Raw genomic sequence first — 14588 nt, forward strand, 5'->3', positions numbered from 1 at the left:
TATCCTGGACAGTTAAGAAAAAAGACAGAAAGAACCCGGTGTCACATGCTATGTCATTTCCATGACTATCTCCTGTGACAGATAATTTATTTTAGCACCTTAGCAATCACAGTGCTGTGGTCATTTGAAGTCACATGTCCCCTCCCTCCTTGATACATGAATCTTTGGCCTAGAACTGAGTTTTTATTAATGCTGCAGGAGAATTTTATAACTCTAGCTTGCATCTTTAGCACATTCTTTTGTAAAAAGTCTTTTCCTTTTTCCTATTGAACATTTTAAACAGATTTGGCACATAATAAAGCGGTTTAAAACAGGGTTATACAGTGGTTTCATCACCGGAACAATGTATCATTACTACATAACAAATATGACTCCAATTAAACACATACACATACAAAACCTTTTGTAAAGACGTATTAGGAAACTTGACTCTCATTCCAACTCTCTGCTTTCTCTTTCTAATTCCCCTAGGTGGAAGTGAGTTTTCCAAATAAGATCTTATAACATTTACTGTATTCTGATTTCTGAATTTGTGTGGTGCTTATCTCTTTATACACATATGTAAATATAGAAATGAGGCAGATTGAGTAAATCAATCAAATCGCTCAATCCCACTTAAAAGTAATAAAATACTATGTCCTGGTAGCTTAACCAGTTGGGAACATGTATCAGTCAATGAACCAAAAATTTTAGATGTGTAAAAAACACTTGAAAACTATTGGATGAATTGGAATGACATGGACAGAAATGCTTTTCTAATGAGTTTAGGTATTTGAGCATGCCCTAGTGGGCTTGTTTAGAACCTAAGAGATTTGCCTTTTAGAATCTTGGGTATTCAAAACTCAGCTCAAAAGTTATCTCCTACATTGAAGGTCTTGCCTATTTTCCTCTGCTTCTAATACCTATTAGACAAAGTTGCCTTTGTATATTATGTTATGTTATGTTATATTATGCCACATTATATTATATTACATTATATTAATTTTGAACACATTTCATGTGTAAATATAGTTTCACCAGCTAGGATATAAGCTTCTTGAGAGCAGGCCCTATTTCATTTTTGTCTTTGCTTCTCAGAATCTCTATGCCACAGTAACTGGCTTAAAGTAGGAGTTTAATAAATGTGAATTGATTAATTGATTCAGCTGAAGTAAAGAAACCATACTCTATACTGGCTTCTTTCAAGTACCAACAAAAATCTCATCTCATACAGGAAGCCTTTCCCAATCCTTAATTCTAGTGCTTGCCCTCTGTTAATTACTTGCTATTTATCTTGTGTATAGGTTGTTTGTACATATTTGTTTTTTTGTTTCCTCCATTGGATTGTGTGCCCTTGAGGACAGGAACTGTTGCTTGCCTCTCTTGGTATCCCCAGGACTAGATGGATTTGCAAGTGAATTCTACCAAACATTTAAAGAGCACTTAATTCCAATATTACATAAACTATTTAGAAAAATAAGAGTCCTATCAAATTCCTCTAAGAAAAGAAATATGGTTGTGATATCTAAATCAGGAAGCATAAAAACAGAGAAAACTTAGACCAATTTGCCTAATGAATATTGCTGTAAAAAATTAAATAAAACACTAGCAAGCAAATTGCAGCATTATGTCACAACATATTACTAAGAGCGGGTGGGATTTATACCAGGAATTCAGAGCTGGTTCAGTATTAGGAAAACTATCAGCATAATTGACAATATAAATAACAAAAGCAACAAAAAAATCATATGATTATCTCTATAAATTGAGAAAAAGCTTTTGATAAATACAACATTCCTATTAAAAATACTAGAAAGAATAGGAAGAAATGGAGCATCCATTAAAATGATAATGAGTCTGAAACCATGAACAAGCATTATCTATAACAGGGATAATTTAGAAGTCTTCCCAATAAGATCAGGGGTGAAGCAAGGATGACCATTATCAGCATTGTTATTTGATATTGTTCTAGAGATTCTAGTTATAGTAATGAGAGAAGAAAAAGAAAATGAAGGAATAAAAATAGACAATGAGGAAACAAATGCATAACTCTGCAGATGTGATGGTATACTTAGAGAATCCTAGAGACTTAATTAAAAAAAACTAGTTGAAATAATTAACAACTTAAGCAAAATTACAGGATATAAAATAAACCCACACAAATAATCAGCATTTTTATATATTACCAACAAAGTCCAGTAGAGAGAAAAAGAGAAATTCCATTTAAAATAATTGTAGGCAATATAAAATACTTGGGAATCTACCTGCCAAGACAAACTCAGAGACTATATGAACACAATTACAAAACACTTTTCACACAAATAAAGTCATATATAAACAATTAGAAAAACATTAATTGCTTAGCTATTCTCAGCAATACAATGATCCAAGACAATTCCAAAGGACTTATGATGAAGAGTGCTATCTACCTCCCGAGAAAGAACTGATGGAGTCTGAATGAAGATTGAAGCATACTTAAAAACCAAAAACCAAACTTTCTCTGTTTTTCCTTTTTTTGGGTTTTCTTTCACAAGATGACAAATATGGAAATATTTTGTATGACTACACATGAATAACCTATGTCAAATTGCTTACCTTTTCAATAAGGTTTGAGGTAATGATGGGAGAGAATTTGGAACTCAACATTTTAAAAAACAAATGTTAAAAATTTTTACAATGTTTTAAAATATTTATTAAATATATATTAAATAATTAAACTATTAAATATATTAAATTATTTTTTAAAACATACAATGTGGGGGCAAATAGGTCAGTTTGACAGGACTACAGAGGGCATGAAGGAGAATAATGTATAACAAAGTAGAAAGGTAGAAGGTAACTAGAAAAGTAGATGGGAATGAGAATATAAATGGTTATAAATACCATTACACAGCTCTTATTTTATCTTAGAGACAATAAGGAGGTATTATAAATCTTTGAACAGGAGAGTAACATGATTATACTTATTCTAGACTATTACTTTGGCCACTGTGTAGAAGGTGAATTGGAGAAGGTAGAGACTTGAGACAGGGAAATCAATCAGGGGGTAATTGAAATAGCCTAGGTGAAAGGTAATGACGGACTGAACTATGGTGGTGACCTTAGGGAAGGAGAGAAAGGGAACACTTCAAGATAACAGGACTTGGCAACTGGTTATAGGAGGAGTAGGGAAGACTGAAGAGTCAAATATGATTCTAAGCTAAGTTAGAAAGGGGATGGGTTTTTGGGGAAAGATAAGTTCTGTTTTGGACATTTTGTGTATGAGTTGTGTAGGAGAGCTCCAGTGGAGAGAATCCAATATATAGATGGGACTGGAACTCAGACATGCCCAGGCTTGGATTTAGTAAGTATGTAGCATTTTTTGTGTAAGTGAAGGGAGAAACTCCTGTAATTACAAGACACATGTCTGTGGAAGTGGAAGTTGGGGATCTTCCTGTATAGATGGAGGTTGTGCATATGTGTCAGTCAAGTCAGTCAATAAACATTAAAAACAAAACAAAACCCTGCTATGTACTGAGCACTGTTCTCAACTCCCTAGATATGAAGCAAGGCAAAAAAAGAGCCTATGCTCTGTTAATATGAATATATGGATCACCTGGATTTGATGGCGGTACTTTAAAATCCAAAAGGAGTTTTATGAAGCCCTGGATTAATAAGATTAATAGGAGCAAAATATGCTTCAACTGAACTCCAGACTTAACCCAGATAGCTAGCAGATAAAAGACCCTACTTAGTGACTTCTTTTCCCTCAGGATAGTAAGTCCCTATCTTATGGTAACATCTGGGCGTCCTCATCCTTGCCAAACCCTTTTTTGGAATCCTGTAGTCTTATCATGATGCTTCTGTATTTTCTCCATACTTGTTATAACTGAAATTGTTAAACTACTTTTTGCTTCTGGGTTGATTTCTGTATCATACTATTGAAACTGACAACGCCCTGTCATCAGTGGACCTTATATACCCTCAGAAATGGGGAGTCCTCTGAGCTTCTCTCTTAGGAGGGAAGTCTCCACATGATCATGTGTTTGGTAACTTTCTTCTTGGGACAATAAAATATTAAATTGATATTTATGTTTTTTTCTGTCTCTGATTTGTAGGAGAAATTAAGCAATATTTCTCTGATCTGTTTGTAGGAGACAGGCAGATATATCATGTTCTCTTTCTAGTTAGTAGGAGATATATTATAATTTCTCTGATCTATTTATTAATTTATAGGAGAAATTAGGCGTTATTTCTCTGATCTGTTTGTAAGAGGCAGGCAGATACAAAAGCTATATTTTAATATTGGACAGCTCTCAAGCTCATAATCTAATGGAGGAGAAAACATGGAAACAACTATGTACAATCAAAATATCTACAGGATGAATTGGAGATAATCAATAGAAAGTTGTCAACAAGTATTTATTAAGAGCTTATCTTATGGTGCATATGGATGTAGATGCAAGGCCTGGATGTGTTTGCATGTTTAGGAAGAGGAATAGAGTGCGTAACTGGAACGAGTAAGATGATGATAATAATGTCAATAAATGAGCTCTATAATTACAACACACATTTTACACATCATGTGACATTAACGTTTACACATTTTAAGGTTTAGAAAGAATACATGGGGAAGATGTATTTGTATGATTCATGTGCAAATATGGATAAGGGATGCAGCTTTGAAAGTGAATGCGGAGTGAACTTTTGAGAGACGGGATCGGTGGGGTTTGCATGAATCCATCCGCGCCCTGCCAATCTCCTGGATTCAGGGACCAATCTCCGGGAAGAGGCGACACCTCTTCCAGACCGGTGACGTCAGCCCCGGTCTCTAGGCAACGGGACGCCAACCATTCCGCCGCCTCTAGGCGAGCCCCTATGCAGCCTCCTCCCGGCCCTGCCCGGACCCGGCGCCATGTCCCTTCCGTTGCTGCCGGGATATAGCTTCAACAAGAACGTGAGTAAAGCTGGCGGGGGAAGAAGGGACCTGCAGGCCCGGCCGGGCAGGCTGCGCAGAGGAGCCGGGAGGAGCGAGGGCGGAACTGGAGGTTGGCGAGGAGTCGCCCCGTGCCTCGGACTTCTAGCAGCTGCTCCTTAACTAAGCCCGCCCCCGGGAAGTTTAATGGTTGGGGGTTACACTCACCCCGTCCAGCCCCTGCCGCTGCCCCGCTCTTCCGTATCAGGCTCACTTACTGTGGAGTTGCGTTTTAAAAGGGGCGTGTTGGCTTTTTTTTTTTTTAAAGTGTCGCTCTGTTTCTTTCCTTGCTTCTCTCGACGCCGCAGCGCCCCCCATGGCAGAGGAAATAAACATAATTTATGTGTGTCAGACCCAGTGGTATGAGAAAATCGGGAAGGGGGACACACGGTGACCCTGGTCACCAAAACCCACAGTTACCTTTGTGTTGGTGTGGTCGCCTAATCCCCAAACAGCACCTCCTCCCCCACCCCTCTGTAGAATCTATGCAAACCATGGTTGTGTACATTAAAATAAGAGGAATAAAAAAAATACTTTGTCTTCCTTCCTTCCCTCCCTTCCTCCCTTCCTCCCTCCCTCCCTCCCTCCCTCCTTCCTTCCTTCCTTCCTTCCTTCCTTTCTTCCTTCCTTCCTTCCTTCCTTCCTTCCTTCCTTCCTTCCTTCCTTCCTTCCTTCCTTCCTTCCTTCCTTCCTTCCTTCCTTCCTTCCTTCCTTCCTTCCTTCCTTCCTTCCTTCCTTCCTTCCTTCCTTCCTTCCTTCCTCTTTTCCTCAGTCTCCCTCTCCCCTTCTTCCCTCCCTTCTCTCCATCTTCTTTTCCCGTGTCTTTCGCATCCTCTTCCTTCTCCCTTCCCTTCTCTCTTTTTCCTTACTTATCCCCTCTCCCCTCTCCTTTCTGTTTTTCTTCCACAGAAGAGTTGTTTGGTCTTGAACTTTATCCTCTGGAAATGATCAACTATCTAATAACAGCTAGGGTGAAAAAGGATATGTGTGTGTGTGTGTGTGTGTGTGTGTGTATGTATATATATGTGTATGTATATATATGTATGTATATAGGGGCAGCTAGGTGGCACAGTGGATAGAGCACTGGCCCTAGAGTCAGGAGGACCTGAGTTCAAATTCGGCCTCAGACACTTGACACTTCCTAGCTGTGTGACTCTGGGCAAGTCACTTAACCCCAATTGCCTCACCAAAAACAAAGAAAAAAAAAGAAAAAGGCATATATAAGCTACCAATCTTTATAAAAACTCATGTTAAGAAGGTTTCAACTTGAAACATTCAGATTTATGGTTTATGGACAGTGTGTTGTACCTACCCCCTGAGTAGATGAATATTGTTAAATATTTTCCTTGATACACTTATCTGGTTCTGTCTTCTGTGATCCATTGTCTCCTTAGATCCTTTGTGTATATAAAATGACATGCTGAAAACTTCATGAGCCTTCATTTAAGCCTAATTAAAACATCCATTTCAATAATTTGAGCCCAGGACATGAAAAAGATCTTGGGTATAAAATGTCATTTTAATAAAAATGGAAAACACCAGAGGCTATTATTGAGGTTTTCTAGGTCTGTCCTAGCCTTTAGAGATGTTGAAATATGTGGAAAGGGAAAGTGTTGTAGTCCAAGATTAAAATTTAAAAAAAAATCTGCCAACCTATAGTAAATTTGATTTTTTTTTTAAAGAATTTCAGTTATTAACTTTTTGCTTAAGGTTAGTAGGATTTTATTGTGGTACTTGGAAATGGGATGTTACTTTTCAGATCATTTGGGGAATTGATCATTCAATATAGTCAGACAGTTAGCAAACATTTATTAAGTACATACCTGCTTTGCTCTAGGCACTGTGCTAAGGGCTGGAGATACAAATAGAGGTAAAAGATGTCCCCTGCCCTTAAGGAGCTCACAATCTGACATATTTGTTGAGTACCCATCATTTGAATGTATTTGAATTTTCATCTCTCTGCGCTGTTATTAAATGTACTGATAGGTACCATTTTATATTTTGGGTAATATTTATAAAATTAATATTTTGACATTGTAGAGAGAATACTGAACTTGGAACCAGGATACCTAGTTCCTGACTTAGATGCTTATTAACTAGTCTGGTTTTTCTCATCTGTAAAAGAGGAGAAAATAACACTTACCCTAAATATGAATTAAGGTGTGGAAGTAAGCCTTCAGCATATAATGGTCAGGAGATTAAGCCTCTTTATTATTATTATTATCAGTAAATGAAAAGATCTGGCCTTCTTCATGCAGCATCAAAAATAGGACCAAGGCTAATATGTAAAGTTTATTATTTTTATGGGGAGGGGAGAGGTTAAAAACCTGTGATTTCATCAGGGTGGAGCACTCCCTCCACACTCCCTCCACACTCCCTCCACACTCCCTCCACACTCCCTCAACATCTGAGCTAGCATAGTGCAGTGGGAAGAATACTGAGCCTTGGAACTGTAGGACTGAGTCCGGGACACAGTTTCCTCATTATCTCATATTTTTTCAGCTTTCTGGAGCAATGAGAAGTGACCTGTTTGAAGTCACATAGGTAGTGTGTGTCAGATACAGGATTTGAACCCAGGCTTGTTCTTGATCCATTATTTCATACTGCCTCTCAAATGTAATAATGATAGCTAGAATGTCTATGGCACTTGAATATCTGCAGTGTGCTTTATTTATGTTAGGTTATTTGGTCCGCAGGAGGTGCTATTAATTATGCTTATTTTACAGATGAAAGAAATAGAGGCTGAAACAGATTAAGCCACTTGCTTAGGGTCACACAGTTTGTAAGTGTCTGAGCTGCCAGAACTGGAACTCAGTTATTTCTCACTCCCAAGTCTAGCCCTGTTTCCACGATGCCACCTAGCATATGGATGTAATCGCGAATTCTGTGCAGCATGTCTGCCCCATATAATAATAGGCATCAGTGTTCAGTAAGAAAATTTTGGTGCCAGCAATATTTTACTCTGATGAATTCATCAAAGCATGGAAATGACACAGGGTATTTAAAGCCTATGTCAGTAGAGCACAGCTTCTGGAAAGTTTTTTTTCTTCCCTATTTTATTTTTTTAAAATACTATTTTATTTTCCCCCCAATTACATGTTAAAACATTTTAAAAAAAGTTTTGAGTTCCAAATTCTATTATTTCCTCCCCCCTCTTTCAGATGGTAAGCAATCTAATATAGGTTATACATGTACAATCATGCAAAACACTTCAATATTAGTCATTTTATATAAAAAGACTTGAACAAACAGGAAAGAAAAAAGAAAAAGAAAGGAAGGAAAGAAGAAAGAAAGAAAGAGAAAGAAAAGAAAGAAAAAAGAAGAAAGTGGAAAAATAGTGTGTTTCAGTCTGTAGTCAGACAATATCTGTTCTTTTTCTGGAGGCGGATAGCATTTTTCATCATGAATCTTTTAGGATTGTCTTGTATCATTGTACTGCTGAGAATAGCTAAGTCATTCACAGTTCTTTACTATACAATATTGCTATTACTGTGTACAGTGTTCTTCTGGTTCTGCTCATTTCACTTTTCATCAGTTCATGTAAGTCTTCCCAGGTTTTTCTGAAATCATCCTGCTTGTCATTTTTTATAGCACAATAATATTCCATTACAATCACATACCACAGCTTGGTTAGCTATTCACCAATTGATGGGCATCCTGTCAATTTCCAAATCTTAGCCACCACACAAAGAGCTCAAGCTGGAAAATGTTTAAGCAATGGCCTGGCATACTTAGGGTGAGCCGAGCTAAGTTTGGAGAGATTCATCACCAGAAAGCTTATAGGAGAGACAGTGTACTCAGGGAGATCTACTAAGGTTTACTGTGAAATCTACTTACAAATGTATAAAGGGGTTTCAGTCAGTATGGGTAGAAAGCATACCTTTATTATTTTTTTCCTCTAAATGATGCTTTATTGACCACAGAAGGATCATCAATGGTTTATGGACACCACAACTTTCCTTTTCCCCATCCAAAACAACAACTATAACAACAAACCACCAGGTTCCATGAATTTGGAAGAAGAAAGGCTTGTTACTCTTACCAAACTCCCTTCTGGTCAGAGGAAGGAAAAAGGGGTTCCCAGTTCCAGTCCTATCATCTGTAAATCAATAGGGATTCCTTAAAAGGGAAAAAAGAATTAAGCATGAAAAACAAACAGATATATGAGGGAGGCACCATTTCCAAAAAGAAAAAAGAAATAGATTTTTGTAGGTTAAAGAGGGGAAAGATATTCTCCAACAAGATATGTCATATATCCCTGATATATTGAAATTAGTAAAATATAGAAAATTATGTGTTTTAAAAAATACTTATCATACATGTCAATTTTCCAATATGAATATAGGCTTAATTTTCTCCATCTGGCTCCAAATAATTTCCCTGACTCCTATTTATATCTTGGTATTTCATACCCCTAGATTCTTTGAACCAGTATTTGTGGGTTCTGTTTTATTATTTATTTATTTATTTATTTTGTTTTTGTTTTTAGGCAATGGGGGTTAAGTGACTTGCCCAGGGTCACACAGCTAGTAAGTGTCAAGTGTCTGAGGCCGGATTTGAACTCAGGTACTCCTGAATCCAGGGCCGGTGCTTTAACCACTGCGCCATCTAGCTGCCCCCTGTTTTATTATTTATTATTTCAAGTCCCACAGTGTTCTGTGGTAGCATTTTGGGAAACCAAACTAGATGATTCCCACCTCTGATACACACATGTATCCAAATGTGAATTATCATTGATGTTGCTTTGATTGTACTGCTAAGGGCATTTTATAAATATACTTTACTATGTATTAATAAAGATATCACAATCGTTTTCCTAAGTCTGACTTCTCTCTTAGGGACCTCATATTTCAGTTATGGGGTCAGTTGTCATCTTTATGTCCATAACTTCCGGATGTGTATGTCATCTAGCATTGGTCTTTCTTCTGAGCCCTAGAAATCTAGCATCAACAACTGCATTTTGAACATTTCAGACTAGATGCACCATAAGCATCTCATATTCAAATGATTATCTTTCCCCTCAGTTCATGCTTCCTCTGAACTTCCCTCATTCTGTTGAGGGCACCACTGTCCTTCTCATCCAGAGGTACAACTTCAGAATCATCCTTCCCATCCCTGTCACTTACCCCCCATTGTCTAATCATTTGCCAAGTCTACTTAATTATACTTGCCACACCATTTTTTGTAATCATCCTCTTATTTCTACCTATATAACCTATATACCATTATTTAGGTCCTTATCATCGCTTGCCTGGATTATTGCAATAGCTTTCTAATCTCCCTACTTCAAGTCTTTTCCCTCTCCATCCTCAACTGCTATTTCTTTCTTTACTTTTTTACTAGTATTTTATTTTTTCCGATTATATGTAAAGACTATTTTTTTTTTTTTTGGTGAGGCAGTTGGGGTTAAATGACTTGCCCAGGGTCACACAGTTAGTAAGTGTCAAGTTTCTGAGACCGGATTTGAACTCAGGTCCTCCTGACTCCAGGGTCAGTGCTCTATCCACTGCACCATCTAGCTGTCCCTGTGAAGACTAATTTTTTAAAAAAACTATTTATTTATTTATTTTAGTGAGGCAACTGGGGGTTAAGTGACTTTCCTGGGGTCACACAGCTAGTAAGTGTTAAGTGTCTGAGGTTGGATTTGAACTCAGGTCCTCCTGAATCCAGAAGACTATTTTTAACATTCATTTTTACAAAATTTTGACTTACAAATTTTTCTTTCTTTCTCCCTCCCCTTCCGTCTTCCAAAAATGGAAATTTGATATATAGGTTATATATGTACAATCATGTAAAACACATTTCCATATTAGACATGTCGTGAAAGAAGAAACAGACAAAAAGGGAAAAAATAATGGAAAAAATAAAGTGAAAATAGTATTCTTTGATCTTTTTTTGCTGCTAGAGGTGACTACTCAATTGACTGAGCTCCTCTTGCTTCATTGACTCCAACGTTTGCCCTAAAAAGCCACCAGGGATTTGTTGGCCAATCCTTCAAAAATCTTGTCCCATAATCTCATTTTATGGAATTTGATTGGGAAACTTCCTCACCCCTCCTAAAGGAAACTCCTACCACCTTAATAAGTATTAACTATGACATGAGTTGAGACTGCTCTATTTATTGAACAGTTTATTGGACAGACTTTTTTTTTTTGGTGAGGCAGTTGGGGTTAAATGACTTGCCCAGGGTCACAAAGGTAGTAAGTGTCAAGTGTTTGAGGCTGTATTTGAACTCAGGTCCTCCTGAATCCAGGGCCAGTGCTTTATCCACTGTGCAGGACAGACATATTTTTATATTGTTGTTGTCAAATCATTTCATGTCTAATTCTTTGTGACCCCATTTGGGGTTTTCTTGGCAAAGATACTGGAGCAGTTTGCTATTTCCTTCTCCAGCTCATTTTACAGATGAGGAAACTGAGGCAAACAGGGTTAAATAACTTACCCAGGATCACACAGGTAGTGGTAAGTGTCTCAGACCAGGCTTGAACTCAGGAAGATGAGTCTGACTTCAGGCCTAGCACTCTATCCACTGTACCACCTAGTAGCCCCCATGTTTTTATACAATCTAATTTTTTTTTTAATGGGACATATTATAAACTGTCCATCATCTACATACATGGTAAGACAAACATATCCTATTCAACACGGAGAAGGGAATTCTTTTTCTTCATGGCTGCAAAGTTAAATCGAAGTACCAGATCTTATTCTCTCCTCATTTCTGCCCCAACCACTCCTTAAAATTAAATTTAAGTAGTGGGTTATTGACCACAAGATGGTTGCAGCTTCGATGAGAATGCCATCTCTGCCTTTATCTCAAGTCATTGATAAAGATGCTACACAGCACAGGACCAAGCACGGATCACTGGGCCGCTCTAGTGGAGACCTGCTGCCATTAGGTCACTGAACTATTAAGATCTCTTCTTTGAGTCGAGCTATCCAATCAGTTCTGAATTCATCTAATTGTATTATCATCTGGTCCACATCTATCTTTCCCACAAGAAAAATATGATGAGGTATTTTATCAAAAGCCTTGCTAAAATATAAGTGGCCTGAAATGGTCTTGTTGAAGCCATGACAGCTCTTGCTAAATCACCACTTTCTGTTCTAGACATTCTCCAGTTATCTCTTTAGTGATGTGTTCTAGGATTTTGTAAGTAATCCAATTTAAACTCACTGACTTACAAATGGCACATTCCATACTATTTGTTTTTTGGTTTTGTCTTTTTTTTTTTAAATTGGGATAACAATCTTTTAGTACCTCTCTCATTTCCCATAATCTTTTAAATATTACTCTAAGTGACTCAGCAATCATTTTCCACTACTTTTGGAACCTGGGCATGTAATTGACCTGGATCAGGTGACTTGAATTCATCAAGGTCAATGGGGTATTCTCTCAGCATCCTCTCCTTACTTATATTGGGTATCAATTCCCCCTTGGCCATTTGTGTCCTTTCTTTTCTAGGGCAAGTGTTATTCTCTTTGGCATAGAAAACAGAAGTAAAATAATACTTGAGTAACTCTTCCCTCTGTTGTTAGTTATCATCCCATCCACCCCATGCAAGGCTCCTATCCTTCCATTGGCTTCCTCTCTTTTTTTCACAGGGTAGCTTTAAAGAACAACCCATTTTGTTTTCTTTCATTTTCATTTCATTTCAACTGTAGCTTATTTCTCGGCTTTAGCACTTCTGATGCTGTTTTTATAAGACCAGGCCACACTTTTATATCCATCATTTCTTACCCAATCTCACTTCTACCTTCTTCTGTACATTAAAAAGCAGAAACAAAAAAATGAAAAAACAACAACAACCTTCTCCCCAAAAGTTGACACTAAGCTGTGCATGGCCATCTAATAATTAGGAAATCAGAAGGGATAAATGTAAATTCCACATTTGGGTTGAAAAAGTCAACTTCACAAGATAAGGGAGGCATGGTTGGGCTGCATTTTTTCTGGAAAAAGATCTAAGGTTTTGGTGGACTTTGAACCCAATTAGAATTAGCAGTGGGATGCTATAGGCAACAGAAGCTGGAGCATGTGATTCCATTGACAAAGCCTAGCTTCCAGGAACTAGGTAGGCAAGAGTTCCTCTGATCCCTGGCCTTGTCAGACCTTTTTTGGAGTATCATGGACAGTCCTGCAAAAGATGAGGAGAGTCTAGAGGAGGGCAGCCAGGCCAGGAGTCTGTGTCATAGGAGGAATAGCTGAAGGATGTTTATTCCCTGGAAGAGATGACTTAAGGTGGGGGAAGGGCACGATTGCTGTAGTTCAATTGTGTCCAGCTCTTTGTGACCTCTATTTGGCATTTTCTTTCTTCTCCAGCTCATTTTACAGATGAGGAAACTGAGGCAAACAGGATTAAGTGACTCACTCAGGGTCACACAGCTAATAAGTGTCTGAGTTCAGATTTGAACTCAGGGAAATGAGTCTTCCTGACTCTAGGTCTGCTACTCTATCCACTGTGCCACCTTGCTGCCCCATGAAGGGCATGATAATTATGTTCAGGTATTTGAAGGGCCGTGGTGTGAAAGAGGGATTAGTTAGCTTTCTTCTGTTTGATCTTAGAGAACAGAACCAGGAACAGTGGGGTTGGAAGTGTCTAAGAAGCAAATTTAGGTTTGATGTCAGAAAAGACTTCCCAACACTTAGAATCTTCTAGAAGTGGAGTGTGCTGCTTCAATCAAATGAAACAATGTTTATAAAAGTGCTGAGCACAGTGCCTGGCCCATGGTAGATGCTATATAAATACTCATTCCTTCTCTTCTGAAAGAGGCGGTGGATTTCCCTTCTTTGGAGGTCTTCAAACTGACTCCTTGTCACATAAGCTATAGTAGGGTTTCCTTTCATGTATGGTTTGGATTAGGTGCTGGCTAAGGTCCCTTCTAATTCTCAAAATTCTGTGATGCTGTGAAGATGGATCACTGGATGCAATTCCTACTTAGCAATTTTTTTTTTCAAGAGACAGAATATGTAATTAAGAAAAATTGTTTAATTAGGCCTTTATATAAGACTCTCCATTATAAATGTTATTTATACATGTAGGCAAATTGCTGAATGTGAGAAATATAAATTAAAAGTTGGCTTTACCATATGCTTTGTAAAGGAGCCCACCTTTGATTTTGTTTGACTATAAATTATTGCATAATTATAGAGTTGTCAGTCATCATATAGTGAGACCTTTCTACTAGGAGACATCTCCTTATCTGAAATTCTGCCTTTAAATCACTGGTTTATGTTTTCACTAGAAAATGTAGTTGACCTGCAAAACTCTCTGTTGCTCATTAAATTTGGATCCAAATGGGAAGTGTTGTTCAAAGGGGCCTGGAGCTGCTTCTTGAGCCATTAAAAAAAATTAAGTTTCTGAAGGGCAGGGATTGGTTTTTGTTTTTGTTTTTTGTTTTTTTTTTTGTCTCAGCAAGACACTTAATAAATGCTTGTTGAATTGAATTAAATGGAAACTTCTCAAATTGACAATCAAGATTCTACATTTCTTGCCTCCACTTTTATCCTCCACTGGCCTCCATGTTATTTTCTGCATTAGACACTCTACTGATGACTGGGAATTTACTCTGGCTATTGCCACCCCTCACCCCCCACTGCCAGTGCCAGGAATGTACTTCCTCCTCTCTACCTTCAGGCTTCCCTGGTTTCTTTCAAGCC

At 37.8% G+C, this 14588-nt stretch overlaps 1 protein-coding gene across 1 annotated transcript in view; it reads left to right on the plus strand.

The window, feature by feature from the left end:
* The first annotated feature begins 4808 nt into the window (after positions 1 to 4808).
* The window catches only part of EFHC2 (EF-hand domain containing 2), a 231934-nt gene continuing 222154 nt past the window's right edge, over positions 4809 to 14588 (plus strand). Inside the window, exon 1 of the mRNA XM_043996895.1 lies at positions 4809 to 4915. Coding sequence (XP_043852830.1) covers positions 4874 to 4915 — 42 coding nt within the window. The 5' untranslated portion in view covers positions 4809 to 4873. The remainder of the gene's footprint in view (positions 4916 to 14588) is intronic.

Source organism: Dromiciops gliroides, chromosome 3 (assembly GCF_019393635.1).
Source record: "Dromiciops gliroides isolate mDroGli1 chromosome 3, mDroGli1.pri, whole genome shotgun sequence".
NCBI classification, from domain to species: Eukaryota; Metazoa; Chordata; class Mammalia; order Microbiotheria; family Microbiotheriidae; genus Dromiciops; species Dromiciops gliroides.